Consider the following 24013-nt stretch of genomic DNA (forward strand, 5'->3'; position numbering starts at 1 on the left):
CCTCTTGTTATTCAAAAGGCTGAACAGGCATCTGGAATAGCACGGTGGTATGGCATACTTGTGATTTTTATATTGAAAATATTTCAACCTTCTGAAAATTGTTACACAGAATACAGAAGAAGTTTGAAGTTGGTGTGTTGGTTTTTAATGATTATCTTTAAATATTTTGCACTGAAATAAATGTTGTTCGTCAGAGATATAGAACTTTTATGCTTCATGTTTAAACTCGACTATTTGCCTAGGAAGAAAACATTCATCACCACTAAATATTGAAAATTTGCATTCATGTAATACTTAATGGTTGAAGAAGAATGTTTTTCATTTAAGTATATCTGCTTCTCGGGATCTGTACTGCTCATGGCTGAACCAGTAAGATTTCACCAGTGTGTTAGTGATTATTCTCCCTAAAACCAGGTATTGACATCTGCAGAGTACATTGTGTAGTGATGCTGACACACTGAATCTGACCTTAAATTTCCTGAATGAGCTCATTTTGTGAGGAGACACTCAAAGGGTCTTACGAACCCTTGTTATGTCTTAGAGTATGTAGTGGCTCCATACATTCATAGGGCACATTTTTTAAGTTTTTGAGAGGGACAAAATGATGCATCTATGAAAAGTGGTTCATCTGCCCTTCAAACTGGCAGGGCAATGTTCCTAAAATGTGAGGAAGCCTTTTCTGTATTGCTGCAGCTGAATCAGCAGTGACATTCAAATCTGTCAAAGATACCATTGCTGAGAACGAGGAGCAGTTGCCCTCAGACAACAGAAGAAGAGGCACATCTTAGATTGTCTGAGGGGGATTTAATGCGTTGGAAGTTTCAGACTGTGATGATGTAGTAATGGGAGATGTCACTTTTGTGTGCCTGCTCGCTGCTTATCTAAGAGTCCATTAGACAGAGGGGGCATAATGAACTATGCAAACAGGCCTGAGTGGACACTGAGATAAATGTCTGTAGATGTATACTGGTTCCCAAACTGAGAATTTTTAAGATGCACCATGAAAACTGCTGTCACATATGTCAGTACTAGTGTCACGTAATGTCGCTTTGCTGTGGATGATCCTGTGCCACCACGAACTGCAGCAAGGGGAAATATTAAAATCCTACATAGAGCAAACACCGGTCATTCTCTTACAACTCAATGGAGTAATTCTCTTGGTAGAGGACTCTGTCTGCATGGAAATTCCAACTTCTTTAATGAAATTAATTTTTTAAGTAATTGGCCTTTCAAAAAGTTGCAAATAAATTATTCAAAAACAAAATTGAAGTCTATATTCCTGATGATTTGTTTGCTGGTTTTATCAGTCTTGGTTTTGATGCATTCCTATAAATGACCACATCTCCCAGATAACTGCTTCAGAGTAAATTTACATATATACAAAATGGGATTTGTTTGTTGCAGTCAATATAGGAATTAAATTCAAGTGAGATTGGAAGCAACCTTATGATCTGTGCCTGCAATGATCAGGGTAGCATCTGGTAGTGAACCTGGCTTTTACTTTTCTGATGTTGTTCTGGGAAATTGTTACCTTTCCCTTTGCTTTCTTGAGTGTGCAGTGGAGTAGCAGGCTTGACTGAAGATAAGCAGGAGAACAGGGTGAAGAGGGAAAGTGAAAAAGGGGAAAGTGAAAAGAAACAGCAGTAGAAAAAAAGTGGTGTTAATAACACTAGAAGTGGGAAAGTGAAAATGGACTTTATAGCTTACTGGGAGACAGAATATGACAGAACCTACTAAAGCTATAAACACTGGCTCTAAATTGCACTGTCTTCAAACATGAAGCAACTTCAGAGATGCTTCACAGAAGGGCAATGGAGTTTTCATCCTGGGAGATATTGTGTCAGCCATACAAAGACTTCTTGGACATGTCTCCATCTCTCAATGTTTCCCCTGTAATTTTGAGGAACTAATGACCGCTACTCTGCAGCTGCTGGTATCACATTCAACAGAAGCTGTATTGTGTAGTGTATAAATGCAGGGGAACCTGTATAAAGGTCACAGAGACATATTCCCTTTTATCTACTCCTAGACATTGCAACTGGAGTGAGCAATTCCATAATTCATTTCAATGGGACTTTTGTTAGTATTAGATGTAGGCTCCAAATGCCTGACCTGCATTTTTATGAGTGATTTGTTCACGGCAGTGGTAATACTCCACAGAGAAGAGGTTTTGGTACTCAGCAGAGTATTAACTTTACCTCATCTCAATTTCTAAAAGAACATCAGATAGCAGGCTAATGCATGTTTTCAGAATGCTGCATTTTGCATCAAACTGTTTACTATAATGAAACAAGTCATTTGGTTTTATCTGAACCTGCATCGTATCTCTCATTCTTCTGCTTCTGAACATCAAAAGAAGGTACTTGAACTGTGCATCTCCACACTGGCAATGAATTCACAATGGGGTTTTCCTGAGTCCACAGTAATGGCTTATGAGCGTCACTGGACAAAGTTGAACAACTTATAACTTTTTTTTTTTATTTAGTCTTATCTGGAAATAAGAAAAGTTTGGAATTTTTTGTTTGGGAAAGAAAGCTGACACTTTTGTTATCTAACAGTGAATGCTTTTTAACTTTGTGATTATAGGCATTAATTGTGTTTATCATGATCTTAAAGTAAATGCAAAAATGAATATTATCACTTTATATAATAAGTGGCTGGCAAATATGCACAGCAATTTTATATCAGAGAAATATGACAGATATCTGCAAGCTGAATATTTGATGTTTTTCTATCGTGAATGGCAGATTCACATCTCATACTGCAGATATAATCTACGATATCTTTTGATGTTTAGGGAAGAAGAAACACAATGTTATTTAAGGAGGAGGTTCCCACAGACCACAGCCTATTTCCTCTTCTGTGAAGTGGCAAAGGGACAGTGACAAGGTCCTGTCACTCTTCTGTGAAGTGACAGAGGGACAGTGGCACCATCCAGCACAGTAAAGTTATAAAAGTGACATTTTGTCAACATCTATCATGTAGTTGTAACATTTAGTTCTGTGAGATGAAGGATTTGGATTTATTTTTCTGATGCTACATATATAGTACACAAATATATTAAAAACTTCTGTAAACTTTGCCAAATCTTTGCTTTTGAGCTAATATCAAAATTACCCTTCCAGAAAAGATGTTTCTCATGAAAAGAAGGGGATTTCTGAAATAATTCACAAAAGCATACTGCACGTCAAGATTTGTAACACTGAAGATAAGCATCTGTTGCTGCTGGAACAGCTCTTTCCCAATGCTTGCTCAATGTAAAATGCTATAAACCACCATGAGGACAAAATCCTCAAATCCTTTCTCCACATGTTGCAAATCTTAAAGTCTCTATTCTCTTCCTCTCCTGGTTCAACAACTTTCACCATGTTTTTCAGAGTAGCATGGGTTGGAGGGGACAAGCAGTAAATGCTGATTCCCTTCCATCCCCATAGATGTCCTTGCATAAATGTTGGGATTGTCCTGATAGCATGGGAGCTAGTTAACGCTCCCATGCCCAATGAATCGGCAAGCAGTACTTCGTGGATGAATAGCAGGTTTTTTGTAAAAAGTGAGCATTAAAGTTATCAGCTGTGTCCATCCCATCCGTTCTTGAAGCTCCTCCCACAAGGAAGTCTTTTGATCAAGGCCTGACAACAGACCAAGTTTCCAAGTAAGGTGCCTAGCACTTAGAGAAGTGAGTTTCAAGAAATGAGGGACCTAAGAGCTTTAACAAAGAGACATAACTGAAGGAGATGAGGAACTATACAAGTTTGTTTAATCATCTCATTCATCTGCTTGATCTAACTTTTTATAGCTTCTTGCCCTCTTTTGGAGCTGTTGATCTCTCTGCATATGTTTTATACATATGTGTGTGGATGGAGTAGGAGAAACATGTATTTAGAAGCTGCGAACATCAGAATTAAGGTTTTCTATTCACCCAAGTACAAAAGTTCTTGTCCCATGCTTGCAGTTACAATTCATTTATCATGTACCTTCAAATTATGAAGAAGCCTTAATTACATGAATGTGCAGATGTGCAGATTTTCTGCCCACCTTCCTGCCCCACACTCTAAGTTCACTCCATTAAAAACACCACAATTATTATTCTAATTCATTCTAATTTACTTTGCTGTGTCTCTGAAGGTTCTGGACTCAAAGCACTGTCAACGACCTGTGAAGATGACTTCAGATGAGAGGATCAGACATAGTCTAACATAGTTGAAGTTTGAGTATCTGACATCTTCCACATTTGCAATAGTGTTGGACTCATTTGTTGTCTGCCATGTGACAGCTTTTCTGACAGTTCCTGGTAGCCCAGGGCCTCAGCTTTGAAGATGATCTGGCAAGCTGGGAGAATTGTAATTCCCTTCCTCAGTGTCAACCTTCAGGAAAAGGAAGTATCAAGTGCCAGAATCTTTATACTGGAAATATTCAGCATTTTGGAATGACTGTTCAAAGCTTTTGTCTCATCAGTATTTTTGCCACTCTCAGCAGGCCTCATAGGATATACTGCATTTTTATAGTGCTTGTGCCTTACAATTACTGCCTTCTGCAGCCATCAGAGTACCCACATTACACTCTTCAGATTAACAAAGTGATTGTTCCCTTTCTCCTTATCTTCTTTGCTCCCACATCATTGTTCTTCCATTGTATTCTTCACATGATGTTCTTTAAGCCACGTTTTCCAGCTCTTCAGAGCTCCACCTCAGCCCAGTTTTTAGAGTGGATTTTAGTTCACAGCCTATGTCCACTTACAGAAAAATAAATTAGCCCTGCTCCACCTCACTTGATGATGGTTCTGACTTTGATGTTTAAGTTTTAGTTCATACATCTTTTTCTTTTCCTTTTTTTTTTTCTTATATATATATATAAATGGTACATTATTGTACAAGGGAACAATCACCTTATGCATCCTCTCAGACTGTGTTTGGGATGTGCCTACTACATTCAGGTTGAGTATCAGGAAAATGTTCTTCACTGAGGGGGTGGTTGGACACTGGAACAGACTCCATGGGGAAAGGGTCATGGCACTGAGCACTGAGCTTACCTGAGTTCAAGAACCAATTGGATGATGCTCTCTGTCCAAATGCTTCTTGAACTCTGGCAGCTTGGGACTGTGACCACTATCTTGAGGATGCTGTTTCAGTACCCAATCACTGAAACAGGAAAAAAGTGATCAGCACTGATGTAGCTCCATGCCTTCAAAAGCAATTTTGCAGAGGACCTTGCTAACTAGTTCCCTGAGCATCCTGAAGTCTAGTCTCTCCATATCCAGGGCTGAAGTTTTCGTGGCAATTTTCCTCCTGTCATCAAAGATTTTATACTTGACTGCTTTATGGTTGCCATGACCAGAGTGACTACCAATTGCCACTTCTCTCATGAGACCCTTTCTGTTTACAAGCAAGGAACCCAGGAAGGAACTTTTCCTAGTCAGCTCCCTTAGTACCTATACCAAGAAATTATCACCACGGTTTTTGAGGAATCCTGGACTTGTTTGTATCAGCTCTGTGTTATTCACAGTTAATGTCTGGCAAATAACGTAAGATTTTACTTTCAGAGTGTGTGATATAACTTCAGGATTTAGCATGTGTTGGACCTGTTAGATGCTCCAGTGAAGTGAGAAAAATGTGTAAAATGTGTGCAAAATTCAGTAACACCATATCTGCATATGAATAGACTACTTGTTTGAACTTTCAAAAATGGGACCATTCAACCAAATAGTTATGAAGAGAAAAACCAGGTATACTCTGTATTGTGAGAGCAATTGGACTTGAAAGGGGGAGGAATATAATATAGCATGAATGGCTTTACGTTATTTCTGCAACAAATTAGGTACTCTCAACATTTTCCGATCAGAAATATTAATGGTAATACTTTTCCCTTTTGGCACCACTTTTCAGCTGGGTACTCCTTTCAATCCTGATACTATCCTTGACTTTGTCATGGTGTAGAAATATCCTAGAGCTTAGCAATTGTAAATTATACCACCTGTGGCTTTCAGACCAACTGTATCTAAAAGATTTGTCTATACATACAAATCTTTTAGAATCAGCTTAATGCCGATGTATCTATATGTAATCATTTTGTTCTTTAAGCCAATTTCGTATGATAAAGATTTGAAAATAATGTTTGCCAGCAAAAAGGTCAAAACATGCCATCTAAAATACTGTGAGGTCTTAGATATACTGGTATGATATTTTCTGATAGATATTTAATTGGTAATTGTGAATGATTGGTCTATTTTACTCTGCTTGAGTTTGTAAAACCTTTCATCCTTAGTAAGACTTATTATCCAAAATATTTGATATAGGATGAAATTTTGGTCCTACTGAAATTATTGTATACACTTACCTTTGTTGAAAATGAGAACTGGCACAATTTTAAGCATCTATGTTCTCTATTTGAAGCCCAGCTAATCATCAGAGCTGCAAATAATAGTGTTTTTTATATTTTTGCTACTGGACCACGTAAAATTATAAAATCAACATGTACCAGTTTACTCACACTTGTAAATACAAAAGGACAAATTCAGTTTCAAAGTATACAAGGGCAGGGTCGATGAATGCTGGTGGTATAACAGCTCCTTATGCCAGACTCCAGATGCTTAGTTGAAATGTCATTCTTTTATGATTCTGATTCTGCATTGTTTCTCAGGTTCATACAGGAACTAAATTAATTACAAACGTTTATGTGACATATTCAGTTTATGGTTTTGCTTTCAAAGTGATAGGATAAAAAACGCATCAATAACATATTTATAATTTTTTTTAATGAAAATTATGTATGGAAGACTAAACAACTGCAGATGAAAGGTTTTAATTGTGAATTTGTTCAGACTTTAGATTATTGGATAGTAATGTATGTAGTGAAGTAGTGGAGAAAACTGCTGTTCAGTGTAAGTAAATGTTATTCATTCTTTTCCTTAATGACTACCAAAGCCATAAAGGATTGTACCACAGTTATTGTGAAACAGGTAGTTTCACCATTTTTGACATATAGAACAAGTGCTGAGGAAATACGCTGTCCTTATTTCCTATAAAAGGAATGGCCTTCTTGATTTCAGACCTTCCCATTTTAAATTTTAGTTCACTAGGTTGCCTTAGATTTAGTTGTGTTAGTGACCTGTTAACAAGGACTCACTCAAAGTGAAAGCATCCTTTGTACTCATTTTCTCTTTGAACACTTTACTTCCATTGAAAATGGAACAATGTTAATCTCTTCCTAAGAGATTATTTGCAGTTTGTGAGCTCTGAATCCTCCTTAAAAAAAAAAAAAAAACAAAAACGAAACAGCCAAACAACCAAACAACCAAATAAAACAAAAAAACAACAAATTTAAATAAATTACCGCCAAACATCTCCAATGATCTGGAATTTTATTCCATCCATATACATGCATAGTAACAACATTTGTTGAGAAATTATTTCTATCAGAAGTAGAACATTATCTTTGTGATCACCAGTTGCAGTATTGCTACTCTTATATTTAAATATATCTTATATATGAATTAGATTCATAATTGCAGCATTGAGTTTAGGGTTTTGTTTTAGACTGTGCCTCTCAAAAGATAAAACTGATTGATATGACCTCATTACTTACAATACTGCTTCCAGTAATTTTGTTCATTCTTTATAAAGTATTGCATTTAACAGCAAAGGTTTAAAAATTGAGACAGAGATGCATCAGCGAAAGAAAATACAAGTACTATACAAGAAAAGAATTGCCATCTTCATTTAACGTACGTTTCAGATTAAGAAAGTGGACAGAAACATACTGCTACATACAAATGCAAAGCCTAATGACTAAGGTACTGTATCTGCTAAAATATAAAGTGCAAACTGAGCCCAATTGTTCAAAAAATCGAAATTTTAAGGCGAACTTTACAGCATAGTTGAAACTTCTTTGCAAGTTATATTTTAGCATATACATATATATCTGCAACAGCATATAAGAAAAAAAATCAGGATACACAAGTGCTTTTGAAGCTATTTCTAAAATGCTTTTCTGTATTGTTTGTGACTATTTTCTTTAAAATCTACTATACAGTGCAAACCATATGTGCTACACGATAACTATACAATAACATTACAAATGACTTTAATATAAAGTTTTTAAATAAAAAATAACATAACTACAGCTATGAATACTGCTGGTAAAATAAATAAATATTTTTGAAAATGGCACCAATAATACACTTTACTAATGGACTGTAATGAAATTACACCTTTAAGTCTTCAACTCAGCAATAGTGAAATCTCCTGATTGTCCAGATGTAATTCAAACAGCTTTCTTTAGACTGTATGGAACAATATGCTAAACACAGGTACCAGAGGTGACCAGTTGTTTCATTTGACATGTTCTGCTGCATGTGACGAGCAATAAAACTTCTTATGAGTTATAAAGTTTGAAAGATTGTTGAACTGGATGTCACACAGTCGGCAATACTTTCCACTGCTTGGGGCCTGGCTAGACCCATTCACTCCTTTAGCTATACTAGATAACTGTTCTTCTGCTGTAGGAACTGCTGGAGAGACATTTTCATTTGCAGTTAAGGGATTCTCAGAGATCCAAGAAGGAGACTTGTGCCCATCTTCGTGAGAGGGATTCTGGGAAATGTTCTCCTGTTGTGGGTTTGCTGCAGGTCTTTCCTCCTGTTTCAGTCCCCCATTAACTATTACCATGCCTCTGTTTTTTGGCAACAGTGGAAGAGACTCTTTCTTCTGCACAGCACAGCCATTAGAAGGAGCCTGACCTTTAGGAGATTCACTTTCTGTATTTGTGCTTTGATCTAAATCAGTATTATGTATGATGAGAGAACCAGAAATATAATCGCTCGGCTTTATTCCATAATATGGAGAAAGCTGATCTGCTCCTTTAGCTTTCTTTATTGCTCCAGGGTAAAGGCATTGTGGAAGAAACAAATGTTTGTTTTCTTCTTTTGTAGCAATAAGCTGGGCTGCTTCACTAAAGACTTTTAGTCCTTGAAGTGTTGCTAAGTGTGTGGAAAATAAGTTTCCATTAGGAGAGGGCTGTTTTGAGTTTCCATTTTTCTCGCATTTGATTATGCTTCTTTCATAACTGACATCTGGGCTGTTTCGTTCACTTTCCGGGTTTTGAAACACCTTACTGTCAAGCTGTCCCAGGTCATTACGCTGATGGGCAGTGACAGGGCAAAAATTCTGCTTGTGAGCCAGGTAGTTCTCTACCTTGTTAAAACTTATCTTGCATACTGTGCACTCATGGTAGTCCAGCAGCCTTTTGGGAGAGGTGGACGTCCTCTCTGACTGGGGTAAGCATTTTTTACTGAGATCTATTGGCACATCCATCTCCAAGCAAGATACAGTAGAGTGGGGGGTATCCCCCTTTGAAACTGGAACACACTTGTTAATAGACAGTGATGTTTCCAGATGCTTCGACACTATTCCTGGAAATATATCGCATCGTGGATGGTAACATTCTCCAAGGCTCTCTGTTGACTCTTGAGTAGATGTACAAGGATTGCCAAGATTAGTCACTTCTAGAAATCTCTGTTGAACTAGTGGTGGCCTTTGCTCTTGCTCTGGTAGACACATCTCATACATCTTCCTCCGCTTCCGTGTACGCATTGTTCTCTGCATGGCAGGCACTTTGTTAGAAGCAGACCTCTTCAGTGGGGGATCGTGGCGAGTGGCACAGTAATACTGCTTGTGGACCATGTACGTTTCGTGTCTGCTGAAAGTAATATTACATGCTTCGCATGTAGTCTTATTAGGATCACTTTCCCCTTCTACTAAAGGATTGTTGGGATTTTTCACATCTGAAGGTTTACCATTTATCTTCTCATCGCCATTGCTTGCAGTCGATAGCTTCTTAGCTTGTGCTGTGAAGTCTTTGTCATGACCTTTATTGTTTGGTCCAATCAAATCTAAAACATTTGAAGAGTTTAAGCACGATGTCTGCAGAAGCTGATTCTCTGGATCCGATGCGTGAGGTGCTGTATTCAGGATGCTTATAGAGCTCTGACCATTACTGGGACTTACAGCTTCTGGCATTTTCTCTGGAACGCTGGAAAAATCTGGTGACTTTGCCATCTGCTGCCATCGACTACTGCAGTAATGCTTTTTGTGTACCAAGTAGTTGTCCAAATTATTGAACGTTATGTTACACTCAAAACACGTAGCCCCTTTTGGCATCAGAGGACTGTAAATTACTGGAGGATAATTGCTGCTTCCATGCCTCAGCCGTCGGTGGACCAGTTCAGACATTTTGGCTAATATCTCTGAAGCCTGAGGAACCACAGTGATGTCCTGGGGAAAAGCAAATTGAGAAAGAAAAGGTCCCATTGGGAAAGAAGGACCAATATTAGGCTGAACTGGCGATGAGGCAAGTCTTGGACTAGATGGTTCAGATTTTATTTTAGTGTATGAAAAACTCTGCTTATTTGTTGCAGGTTGTGTTTCTGGCCTCTGGTTTGGAAGAAAAAGTGGACCCTTTTTTTCACATTTATCAAGTTCTGTATCAGAACTTGCATCTTTAGTCTGCATGGTCTTTTGGCCCTGGGGAACATCGTTTCTGCTTAACAGGTCTGTTGCTGGCTGTAAACCTTCTTCATTTCCACTTGGAGAGTGTTCAATGTCACTTTCTCTCTGAATTTTGTTGCCAGAGACATGTAACTCTTGGTGCTGCAGTAGCTCCCTCTGAGTTTGGAAACCAAAGTGGCAGTGACTGCATCTAAAGGCAGCTTGAGTAAGATGTGAGAACAGGTGCTGATGAAAATTAATCACTGAGTCTGCAGTATAAGTACAAACTGTGCATTTCAGACTAGCACCGGGAGGGAGAAATTCTTCCATTTTCACTCCTATAGAAATGACAAATGAAATATAAGTTAAAATGACCATTTTCCCCTTCAGGAAGTATACAGGAAAATCACTTGCACAGAAAGTACAAACATGGTGATAACAACTAATTGTCTTCTAATAGGCATCTTGCATATTTATTAGTCAGTCTGAAAATACTTGAATTAGTTCAGAATTTCTTTCCTCAGACTGATGGAGGAGATTCTCGGAGGAGACTTCAGCTCTGCTGTGGAGAGCCTTAGTATCTGTGTGCAATTAGCAGAGATGAAGGAAAAGAAAGAACAGGGGAAATGATACAAATAGGTCAGATTTATTGTAAATGAAAAGGTCTTCAAAATCACAGTTCTAACTGAGAAGACAATATTCCCCATATACAGTCATTGAATATTCTGAATGCACAGAAAACATCAAGGTCAGGAAAACTGAGGTTATTATATATCATTTGTTGAGGTACAGTCCTCAAACTTGGAATGCCTGAAAATCAGACAGTAGAAGTAGCACTTTCAGTATCACTGATGCTCAACTTTTTGTTTGCACAAATTGGGTATGGTGTGGGAACAGGATACAGAGCTATCTTCATCAGAAAGAACAAATGAAATCAAAATGAAACATGGATATTTGTTCTGTGTACACACACAAGCACATGTCTTAGTTAAGATAAACTATGTTTTTGGCTGTGGAATGATATAAAACTGTAAGAACGTTGCAGCTCAATCTGTGTGAAGTCATTCTGTCGGACCTGGAGTGCTTCAGTTCTCTACTAGCATCAGTGATTCTCACATCTGTGAGATACACTCAGAATTTGAAATAATCTTGGGCTCCTAGGACTTGACTGAGCAGAGGAGATACACAGAACTTTAATTAGTGGTTGTTTCCTGTCAAATGTTTTTTCACCAGGAGGATCTAAGAAGCTTTAGCTCCTCCACTGCAGTAAGATAGTGCTTCATAAGCTTCCACACTACATAATGCAGTCATAGCAAAGTATCTCTACAGACCTTTCATTTCAGTGGGACCAGTTACAGAAGCTGAAGCAAACCCATCATTATGTTACAGGATATTTCAAAGAGAAATGCCTCATTTCTTCTGCAGAAGCAGCAGTATAATTTGCAATAAACTGTAAAAAAGAATTAAATATTGAGGGAATCCAAAATAAAGACTGATTGAACTGACTAGTTTGTGACTAAAAAGGAAGGGAAGAACTGAGTTATAGTATCTGATCTAATAAATACCTAAAACTTTTTACTGGAATTTCATATCTCAGGCCAATGTTTTTCAAAGAACACAGATGCTTAACTCAGGATTGCAAGAAGACATGATCACTCATCATCAGTTATTGCTGCGAACTATCCCTATACCTATGTCATCAAATCCGAAGACCTGAAGTAATTGTTTCACACAGTGGCTAAGTGTTCAGAATTCCTCTATGTATGAGGAGAAATTAACTTGTTCACGACAAAAACTATTAGGCTGTAAGACACTCTGGTCTACATACACTCACTCTTGTTGAAATTGTTCCACTGCGCACTGAGCACTGAAATATTTGCTAGGCAAGAGAGACAGAAAAAAGCAATAGCCTGATATTCAAAGTTAAAATCTACAAGAACAAGAAGATCTGACCTCTAAAAGAACGGTTATTATTTGTGTTGTCTATATTAGGAAGTTTTTCACTCTTCTAGTCCTACTTTTAGAGATACCAAACTCCTCCAAGGCACTGAAGCAAAAGCCAAAACATGATCTGGGACTCTGACTTCCATGAGATGACCCACTGATTAGCAATGCTGAAGATGTGATTTTGTGTTTCTTGTGCTAAATTTTCAAGTTAAATACTAATGTACATACACTGGGACAGAATTGAGGTGGTAAGGTGGTATGGTAATTAGTCTAACTTTTGTAAACTGAAAAATATCTTCTAACACCGCTATGAATTTCCTTTCAAATAACGAAATTGTAATTTGAAAAGAAAACTCCATGACATCTCTAGAGAAAAAAAGCCAAAAAGCCCCAACTGATGATGCCTTCCAGATTTGTAATTCCCCCAAGTATCAGAGGAACATTTTTCATCTTTCTAAGTCCGTGCAGCAGACTTCCACTTCTCCGTGATTTCTATCACTGAAGCTGAACCAGGCTTTCTTCTGTGAATAAAGCATACATTACCATCAGTTGTATTTCACATATTTAACAGGAGGATCGCTATGCCCTCTTGGGCCCTTTTTTTTTGTCCAGACACACCTCTGCACACAAGAAAAACAAGATACCCAATCCTGACATTGAAGTCTTTCTTATTTGCAGATTTTGTGTGCAAATGGAAACTCCAGAGCAAAATGCTCTGCAGATTCAAAGCCTGCAGTCCCAGACCTAATTCAAAACAAATTCAAGCAGCACACTCAAACGACCTTCAGGGAGGGAGATAAGATTCCTGCTGAGTTCCAGATTTTTAATCTCAAGAATTTTGTAGTCTTACTTTTCATTAATCTAGTATTATCATTTCAGCAACATGGAGAAAGAAAATAATATCCCCATTTTGCATTTGTAAGGAGGAAAAGAAATATTTTTATGAAAAAGAAGAAAAGAAGTTTTTATGAAATAAATGCTCTGAGAAAAGCATACAAAGAGTTGCTAATCCTACTCCATAAAGCCTTTTTCCTTGAAATCAGAAGTCTTCTATAGGACCCCAAGATCTCATTTCAGAAGGAAGGTGATATGCCTCTCTCCACTGAGATTCGAAAAAGGGTAGGTAAAGATTGAGATCTAGGAGATCCACATCTGGTGAAAGAAATCCTGAAGTAATTGATCAGTTCTTTCAGAAACCAAGCATTAGCAGTCTAACTGTATTTGCATACCTGAACTTAGCTTTGCTAGTAAAGAAATGCTATCTGTGTGTGCATATACACATTAAGAAACAGACAACATTTAAAAGAGGAACAAAGTAAAAAAAAGAAATTCCACCTGAGAGAAGTGTTTGCTGCAGAATATAGGTGGAGACACACTGTTCAACTGCAGACTTATAGGGAATAATTCTACAAATAGGTTAATCTAGGAGGTGATACAGCAAAATATGGCACTTACCACTGTGAGAATTTAGGTGCATTTCCAGAGCTCTTGCGTTAGAAAAACTTTTGGTGCACTGTGGAAAGGGGCAGACACTGGATATCTGTTGAGCACTATCTTCACTCTCCTCTGACAGCTGAGGCCCCTCTCTTTGCCTCCCACTGCAGTAGTACATAAGGTGGGCCTGCAGATTCCGCTCGCTTCGATACCAAATGCCACAGGATTTGCAAGGGAATATGTCCTCTGCAAGCAAATATAACCAGGTGCAGGTTAGTCATGGTGCACGCAGTGCCAACCAATTAACACAGCAGGATTAATTCCCATTGCTTCCCCACTAAAGACATGCTTATTTAATAAAATACTTAAAGCAGATCCACAGGTTTATTAAAATGTCACTTGCTGGACATAGAAGACAGTTGTTTCTTGTAAAATATAAATATAATTAATATTAATTAAGCTAGAGGCTTTGGACATGCAATTATTTAAAACTGAAGTTGTATAATGTGAATATACAGTAACAATTCAAAAATAAGCTGTATTTCCTACACTTCATCACTCAACATGTAATATCTGTCAATCATGCTTTTTTGTGTGCGCCTGTATAAGTCAGCATAGCAATTTTTGAGTGCTAATTGGAGATCATTCTAAAGAATGAGTGCTTTTACAACCTTTGTTCAGTTACTGCTGTAAAGTCCTGTTGCTTTGATATCCTGGAGGCCAGACTAGATTGTTTCTTTTAGGTCCCGCAGCATTTAATGTAGTGTTATACTAAGCAGAAGGTTTATTTTCTGGCTTCTTGTTATTAAAGCTAGAAGTTGAAATTCCCAATGTATTTTGTCCTCTTATTGTTGGTAAATTGTAACTGTTCCACTTTTTGCAATTCAAAAGAGTTATTTGCTAAGAATAATGCAGTTTCTCATTGTCTTTATCCTGAAGTGTCAGCATCCTCTCTGAGATAGATACAATAGAGAGGTTGCACAGAGTGCTTCCCAGCAGCAGAGGGAGTAGATAACTTGATCATGCACTGGAGGCTACATACTTTACTCACATGAAGAGTAACAAAGAATGCTGTGTATTTACACAAAACTGACAGACATATAGTTGTTAATATCCTGTCAGAAGGATACCTACATAGAACATTTTGTGTATTTGTCTGTGAAGGATAAAAGACCTATTTCATCTTTACAAAAGCTGAACCAGTTTTCCTATCAGTAAGAACAAGGGAGAAATCCTAGCCTGTTAGGGTACATCTATACTAATAAAGTAAAGAGTGTTAAGGTCCAGACTGAAGCACTGGTGCTTCTTTTTTATACTGTTAAAACATGAGGATGGTTCATAGCACACTTTTGGCTTAAGTCGTTAGCATTTTCCCCATTCCTGGATACAGTTTGGGAGTTACCATAGGCCATGCATCACTCCCCGCAGCAGTTCTGGATGCATCTCTCCTGTTTTTGGGACTAGGAGAGGATAAAAGTATGAGTGTAGCCAGACTGTGCCTGATGACCACTGGATCAGAGAACGGGCAACTGTAGTCAACATCAAAATAGAGCCATTTTGGTCAACATCAAAACCCTCACTTAACCTCTCACACAAAAAGCTACTTATGATTTTGATTTAGCCTTGAAGAACAGTTGGCTGCTCTGAAAATTCCTAATTTGCTTGACACTTCCACCTTTGAAAGTTTTGGCCTTGATCTATTAAAACATATGTAGCCAATGATGTAGTTCACTATCATGTTTAATTTCAAGTATTGATGTGTATAGGGTAGCTGCTTTGTTCCAGTTCCTTTGGGCAAACTTGAAGACACCAACCAATGAAATGGATGAGTCCTTTATTTGTCCATAAAAGCAGCCAAAAATTATGTTGCCCAGTTTGCTTCTATCATTACAACTCTTAATGCTTGCCTATTTTTCTTCTCATGAATTTTTGTAAAATTTTTCACCACTACCAGTTTCTATTTTTCCCTTTGCCACTGAATAACTGTGACTTTAAGACACAAACATTTAATGGTGCTGTTAGTATTTAAGATACAACTATTAAAACATTACTGATACAGCATTTGAAACATCCATCTTATTGGAAGGCTGACATTCCACCATTTGTTTTTGGCCTCAAATAGTTCAAAAAAGTTGAATCACTGAGGCTTCCTTAGAACAGAAAGTCCACATTAGAACTCCAAATTAGCAAATTCTTATTACTGGAAGAATGTTCACTTTGAATTAATTTGATTCTATCACAGAATTGAACTTTCTGATTATCTTAAAGAATTTGTCTGCAACTATCTTTATTTCCTGTGAGTGGAATTCCAGAGAGAATACTGTATAGGAAAAGGATCTAAAACTATTACATCCTGAAAGCAATGAAAAATAGAAGGTCACTTTGAGTTAATGTTTAAATTCTTCCAAAGCAAAATATTTCAATTTGTTTCAAGAGATACTTTCAAAATATTTCATTAGATCAGTTCAGAAGACAAAACATTCAAGTTCAAGCTGAATAAGCCAAGGTGATATTCTGATTTTTACACAGGAAATGTTAAGAAACATTTAAAAAGAAAAGAACACAAACAATAGAATTCCACAACATCCACTCTTTTTTATGGAAATTGATTTTTTGTTTAGAGATCTGAAAACAGAATCTCTAAGATGCCTCACTGCAGAACTAGATGTGTATTCAGGATATTGTTGAACTTATGCCTGACTTGAGACTTATTGAAGAAGCTGAATTTCATCACCTCAACATGGAAATGTGGAAACACAACCTGGTCAGAGGAAGAGGCAGAAAGTTCTGGACAGTGATATTTACTTCCTTCAGAACTCTAGTTGTTAATCCTACTGAGGTTACCACGAGTTACTGCTGAGCCCAAGAGCTGATCCACAATAAACATACACAAATTCCTCTCAGCAGCAGAGGCAGCAATCATCAGTGCTGCTTTCCAGGGCTCTATAGAAGGCAGTAAGGGCAACAAAGGTGCTTGTAGCAATTCAGTGCTGTAGAATGCGAATGCCTTTGCCAAAGCCTGAGTGAGCCTTGAGAGAATTTGCACAAAATCATATCCTCATTTCCAACAATGTAAATGAGTACTTGCCCTCTACACTAGGTAACTCCTTCCCTGGTGGTTTCTGTGCAGCTGTTGGCTATAAACAATGGTAATTTGTTGGTCCATCTAAGGGGCTCCCAACACCGCCTTTTGGAAAGATCCTGTACCATGTTAATTGTTCTGTGAATAGAGATATTATCTAACAACAGCCCCATTCCTAGAGTAAAAATGAACACCCCTGGCTAAAGTGATTGAAATTGTTGCCAACTCGAAAGGTGTCACCACAGATATTTTGTTTAGTCCTGTCTGAAAATTTTGAAGAAGGTGTGACTACTCAAGACAGTATTGTTCAGTGTGAACCTGAGTGGCAAATCATGTGTCCGTGGGACTCAGGTTCACTCACATTTGAAATACTGTGTTCAGTAGTTCACTGTCTCTAATCACAGTACTTGCAAAGCACAAAAAGCATGGGGAAGTGTTATAGTACAAGGTCTACATGGACAGACTTACAAAAAAATTACTGAAAGCTATGTGCAATAGGTCTGAATGACTATTGCTGGGGATTCTGCTAACACTAAATTTTTGAAAAGTTCTTGGTGAGGAGGAGGAGATACCAGGGCTGCAGAAAAGTAAAAAGCAGTAACAAGGAGAAGTTAAAGAAATGAAATTTAACAAGCAGAACATCCAAGCTGAACTGTGCCAGCTCAGGAACTCACTGTGTGCTAATGTATCTCCTCAGCAAGGACAGCACTTAATTACATATTATACTATGTCCATGATAGGGTCAACTGACGTGCAGAGGACTAAAAACATTCTTGGGTAACAACACTGAACAAAGATACCACAATAAATCAGGGATGCTGTAAGTAATGACGGCTGTTGGATTTTGAAACTGAAAAGACTTATTCCAATCCATTGAATATTGTGAATTATGCTGCAACAGTAAGCACCAAGCTGACTAGAGAAGCAAAGGCTGGATTTTGAGAGTTACCAGGCCTATCTTATCTGCTTTTTAAACAGTTTCTCATTCTGTCACCTCTGGGAACAGATCACAGGACTGTCGCACGAGGGCAAGTCAGAATGCTGGGTGACCTCATCTGCCAAAGAACTTTTCTTTCTCCTCTTGTGTCTGTGAGTGCATCTGAGATGACGCAGGATCCAACATAGGCTTTGAGCTGTGTGTCTGAAGTTGTGTGGTTTCTATGGTCTTCAATTCACTGTTGCTGTATTAGTTCTTCTTATATTCTTTAAAATATTGCTCTTTTTAAACAAAGCCAGAAATAGCATTCAACACTTACTGTTCACAATAGCCGTAGGCAAAATAGATGCCATTGCAGCTTGTTGGGGGAGCAATTGTATTGAGTCAAGCAGGCGGGCAGGATACATCCCTTCTGTAAGAGTCATCTGACTAGCAGCTTGCAGCCTTGAGTCAAAATCCACAACAAAGGCAATCAGCTCTTCACCCTCTGAGATGGCCTTGGTTGTGGTACACCAGAGCTGCCCTCCTACAGGAAACATAAAAGAAGAAAGATTTAATTGATGGTATCAGATTGCAGGACATAAAACATCACTGCCATATCTTTACGTTTATTTTATTTTATTTTGTTTTTAATTTTGAAGATTTGTTCAATAGAAACAGGCAAACAAACTTACCATCTTCCTTTGAGATTTTTCAATGTATAAGAATACAATTTGGGGATATTTTTCCTAATGATTTGCAGCATGATTAGGTATTTCAGCATTATAAAAATCAAGGTGAAAATATTTTATATGGCACTGTTCTGCTTACATGGCACATTATTTTTCATCAAATATCCTGTATATTTTGTCATCACTCTCAGTTTGTTTTGCTTTGAATATCAAATCACAGCACAATAAAACCAATTAAACAGCTGCAAGAAAGTCATCAGATTTCCTCTTAAGGGTGTTCTTCCCTTCCCTTATTCTTGCTACCATCTTTCACTAAAAAAATCTTCCCTTATGTAATACTCTTCGTAACATGACTGCTTTATCTTTGCTTACACTGACTGAACTTCCTGAAAAGAAGATATGCCAAAGATCTGTTTCATAAAGGCTTATTCAAATAAAGGTTTGTTTAAAAGGGGAGGGAGGTGGAAGAACTTTCATCAGACAGTAAGATACACCACAGTTCTGTGCTGCAAATGTCACGTGTAGTGCATTAAAAGGAAAATTAACTATGCGAGTACATCTACTAATGTATTTGAATGCGATAGTGAATGCTCATTTATTTAACATGTTTAGACAGGCAAAGCACTTATATTGTGTTATCTACACTCTCAGGCCTAGATACATATCCAATACAGTTATGCCTGAAATAATGTTGCATACTTTATATGTTATAAAGCTTTTTTTTTCCTCAGGTTTTGTATATATAGAAAAAGCTATATGTTGTATTCATTAGGCAAGCAAAAACTGTACTCGTTTTGATAAGTAATATTGCTGTGTTTATCTTTCGGCATAACTGCCTTTTCAGCTGCACTTCATTTTTTTCCCCTCAAAGAGATTATAGTTTTAAAACAACTTGTTGCAAAAATCTGGTAGAGGAGATAACAACAGCGTATGATATGCCACAGCTAAATGGAAGAATTAGGACATTGTTTTAGAGAAATCTTGGACAATTAATTAAACCAGTCTATTAGCTTTCAAAGATGAGCAAACAAAACACCATCAGTGACAGTGTGTTTCAGTGGAAAAGTAAAGCTAAGCTTCCAGAGCTCAAAGTGGTGTAAAAGTTTCAAAGCAGAAAAATGTCTTTGTATTCACCCTTTGGTAATACAGCAGTTGGAGATGGTTCCAAAGTCTATACAAAATTTACTGTTATGGGACCAAAGCATCCTGTACACTACCATCCAAAAATTACAGCATTAAATGGTGCAAATCCGAGTAATTTCCTCTAAGAGAATATAAAGATGAAGTGTGAAGATAAATGTCTACAGATGCAGAATTCTAATGACCAAATTGGAATTCAAACATCTGAAGAGTGCAGTCTGACTCATTGTCTCATACAAGGGAGGAGTAAATCTGAAGTAGAAGCCTCTGGAGTGAAACTGGTATAAAACCTGTTCAAGAGAGAACCAGGTTCAATTCCTACGGCATACTTAACTAGACTCGTAAATAAAGGACATGATGCACACTGCAATTTCAGAACACAAAACTGGGCTCTCCCACTGTAAACACCAGAATTTATTTTCTAAGAGGAAAGAGGATTTCCATTACTAATATGCACTTTTAGTTATATAGGGAGGATGAAATAATGAAAATGTTTCAGTTTATTTTAACAGAGAATAAAAGCTTTTTCTACAATGTATTATTCCCTGGATTCCTTAGTAAAATAAAAATGAGCCAATGCAGAAGAACCAACTGAGACTCTATCCAAGCAAACATCTCGACATGTCGTACCCTTGGGGGAGGAAAAAAACCAAACACAACAGTGTAGTTGATTATTGGGTCTCCAGCTGTAATCAGTCTGGATCAGACTAAGAGGCTGACTCAGTCTCCTAGCACTGGAGCTCCTCGGGGTGTTGACTCACGTCCAGCAGCAGAAAAAATGGACAGCTGAGGCAGGCAGAGGGCCCTGCTGCCTTCTTCACTCAGAACCAGGGTTGATATACCTACAGCACATACAGCTGCACAGAATGGGCAACAGTTTCAGGAGCACAGCAATCTCTAGCTTAGCTTATTAAAGGAAACAGAGCTATGGAAATTTAATACACTCCTGTACTGAATATAAACCTCTGGCTCAGTGTAATTCAGATCTAAGTATTTCATAGTGATTCTCAAGATTTTCTCTCTACAGAAAATGGGGCATTTAAGTGATTGTGACATATGACTATGCTTTCAACAATACATAATATATTGTTAAGTTAGATGTAAGAGGATCCCCCAAATGATGTATGCTTGCAGCTGTTCAAAATGAAGTGTATCACTTCTGTGACACTGTTTTGCATGACATCTTGGTTGCAAAATTGGAGAAGAATGGATTTGATGGATGGACCACTTGCTGGATAAGGAATTGGCTAGACGGTCATGCTCAGAGAAGTGTGGGCAGCGGCTCAATGTCCAAGTGGAGTCAGTGATGAATGGCGTTCCCCAGTGATCAGTATTGGGACTGGTGTTATTTAACATCTCTGTAGGTGACATGGACTGTGAAATCCAGTGCATCCTCAGCAAGTTGGCAGATGACACTAAACTGAGTGGTGCAGTTGACATGCTAGAGGAAACATATACTATCCAGAGGGACGTGGACAGGCTTGAGAGGTGGGCCCATGCCAACCTCATGAAGTTCAACAAGGACAAGTATAAGATCCTGCACCTGGTTTGGGGCAATTCCAATCACAGATACAAGATGGGTGGAGAATGGCTTGAGAGCAGCCCTGAAGAGAAGGATTTGGGAGTGTCAGCTGACGACAGATTCGAAGTGAGCCAGCAATGTGTGCCTGCATCCCAGAAGGCCAATGTATCCAGGGTTGCACCAAGAGAAGTGTGACCAGCAGGTCAAGGGAGGTGATTCTGCCCCTCTACTCTGCTCTTGTGAGACCCCACCTGGAGCACTGCATCCAATTCTGGAGCCCCCAAAACAAGAAGGAGATTGACTTGCTGAAGCAGGTCTGGAGGAGAGCCACAAAGATAATCAGAGGGCTGGAGTATACTCCCCTACAAGGACAGGTAGAGAGTGCTGGGGCTCTTTAGCGGGGAGAAGAGGATACGTTATAACGGCCTTCCAGTACCTGAAGAGAGCCTACAGGAAAGCAGTGGAGGGCCTTTTTCTAAGGGCATGTAGCAACAGGATAAGGGGAAATGTCTTTAAATTGAAGATGGTAGATTTAGACTAGACATTAGGAAGAAATTCTTTACTGTGAGGGTGATGAGACACTAGAACAGGTTGCCCAGCAAGGTGGTGAATGCCCCCTCCCTGGAAGCATTCAAGGCCTGGCTGGATGGGGCTTTGAGCAACCTGGTCTACACAGAGATCTTCCATCCTATAGCAGGGGGGTTGGAACTAGGTGATCTTAAAGGTCCCTTCCAGCCCAAACCATTCTATGATTCTATGATTCATCCATGGCAACAGGATGCAGAACAGACCCTCTATCCATTTCTCTATTCCCTTCTGGTAGCAGGGGTAAGGCTTTGAAAGGGGGGGTTTTGAAAGGCACACATATGACTTCAATCCCCCTAATGCAAATATGTTGCCCTCATACACACCATATGCATGCAGATTGGAAGGAAATTCTGGGACTTAAATGGTATAGTCAGAAAATTGGAATGCAGAGAACTTCACACAGGCTTCTAAATATAATAGGAAGTTCCATTTATAATTATCATATGAATTATGCTGTCTAGAGACTCTTTTTAGGGATCAGAGCTTCCTTACTGGTGCAGGTTACAAAACAGGAAAAGAGATTTTTGCTTCCCACCAACATTTTTCGAATCTAAAACATAACCAGCATTTATGCAGTACTATCTCAAGAGCACATCATCTTTTGATAAAACAAAGAGCACTGTTAATCAGGGATTTTAAAAGGATAATAAGGATGTCTATAAATAGCCTTTGCTAAATATAGATGGAAATGGAGAAGAAGATAGAAAGATGATTGCTCAAAATTTTTGCAGCCCCTTTCTTGTCCTTAGTGGGGACACCTGTCATCTATCTATGTTGCACAGGGTCTTACTTGTTTTACACTGTGGGTTAAGAAGTTTCACTCTTATTGCAGAAGGGAAGGTTTTGAAAAATCAGAAGGCTTTGTGGCAATGGAAAGCTATTCTATACAAGTCTAGTTCTGCCTGTGGAACTGAAAATAAAAGCTTCTTAAGTCTTCAACATATTGTTTTACATCTGTAGTTAAATCAGTTAAGGAAATTTACCTATTATGTAATACAGGCATGTAAGCCAGAAGAAAAGAATAAAAATGTCTGTAAACACTGTTTATGTATTTATTTCAAGTCCTTTTCTAGCTCACATTGAAAGGAATGAGAAATGCTCACTTAATCACAGAAAGTTTGGAAAAAAAAAAATCATATTGTGCAAGCTAGAGCAAAAAATTACATTCCAATTGCATTGGCATAAGTTCTTTATCAAATGACATCAGGCACTGAAGCAGCTATCTGATACCTTCAGAGTTTCCACAAAATGGAGAGGTTATTTCAGGATTCTCCATCTGCATCTTTCACAGCAAACATTTTTGCTGCTTGGAAAAAAATAAAACAAAAACAAAAACACACAACCTTAAATTAAAAAAAAAAAAAATCTTTCTATGCAAAAGAAAACGCAAGGTCCTGATGTCCCTAAAAAACTGTGGACTTACTGTTCTTTGTAATGTTTATGATCAAGATTCTTGTGCAAACAGATCTGGTTCCTAACAGGAAGCTTATAAATCATACTCATAATTGCTGTCAAAACTGCAGTGGAGTGTACTGCAAGTTTTGATAATAAAGAATAGAGTCACAGTTCAAACTTGATTACATTTTGGAAATTCATGCTGCTCTTACAAGAATCAGTGGTCTTAAATATCTTCTTCTCCTGCCAAATTTTTCACTTGCACTTTTTATTATTTATGAAATCAGTGTCTGCACAATGTCATGCAGACCTCTGCTGATAAACTCTAATTAAGATTAAGACAAGCCTTTTGGAAAGGATCCCATCATTAGCAAACATGATAAACACAAAAATACTCCCTACTTGTCAACCAGGAGCAATTCAGTAACCTAACAGTATTATCTGTTGCTAGGCTACAGAGCTGACAAAGCTTCAATTATATTGTATGGTCATACCTATAGAATACTGTATAAGTAAAATAGATCTAATATAAAAGCATTTAACTTCATCCATGCTATCTGTAATTCATGGCTTCTTTCAATGGCAAAAATCAGGTTAATAATTATATAGCATGCTGGAAAAATCTTGGCAATGTGTCATGTTTGCACAATTTTTTCTAATTTATCTCTATGATTGATAGACATTTGCTTTGTAAAAATAATAAAATGCAAGAAATGGGATGCTGTAAACCACAAGCGCAACTACATCTGGGCTCATCAAGATACGGAACCACACACAGTATAAAAAATATATCATAAATTGAACCAATTAAATCAT

General features: G+C 37.9%; 1 protein-coding gene across 3 annotated transcripts in view; it reads right to left on the reverse strand.

Moving 5' to 3' along the window:
• Positions 1–7369: 7369 nt before the first annotated feature.
• Positions 7370–24013, reverse strand: part of ZFPM2 (zinc finger protein, FOG family member 2) — a 305737-nt gene continuing 289093 nt past the window's right edge. For all 3 annotated transcript variants that reach the window (XM_042808948.1, XM_042808947.1, XM_042808949.1), the window contains 3 exons: positions 18201–18407; positions 13884–14108; positions 7370–10819 (listed from right to left, as the gene is read on the reverse strand). In XM_042808948.1, the coding sequence (XP_042664882.1) occupies positions 8328–10819; positions 13884–14108; positions 18201–18407 (2924 nt within the window). In that variant the 3' untranslated portion in view covers positions 7370–8327. The remainder of the gene's footprint in view (positions 10820–13883; positions 14109–18200; positions 18408–24013) is intronic.

This window comes from Centrocercus urophasianus, unplaced genomic scaffold (assembly GCF_019232065.1).
Source record: "Centrocercus urophasianus isolate 14NV4802_14NV808 unplaced genomic scaffold, USGS_Curo_1.0 seq_11, whole genome shotgun sequence".
Taxonomy (NCBI): domain Eukaryota; kingdom Metazoa; phylum Chordata; class Aves; order Galliformes; family Phasianidae; genus Centrocercus; species Centrocercus urophasianus.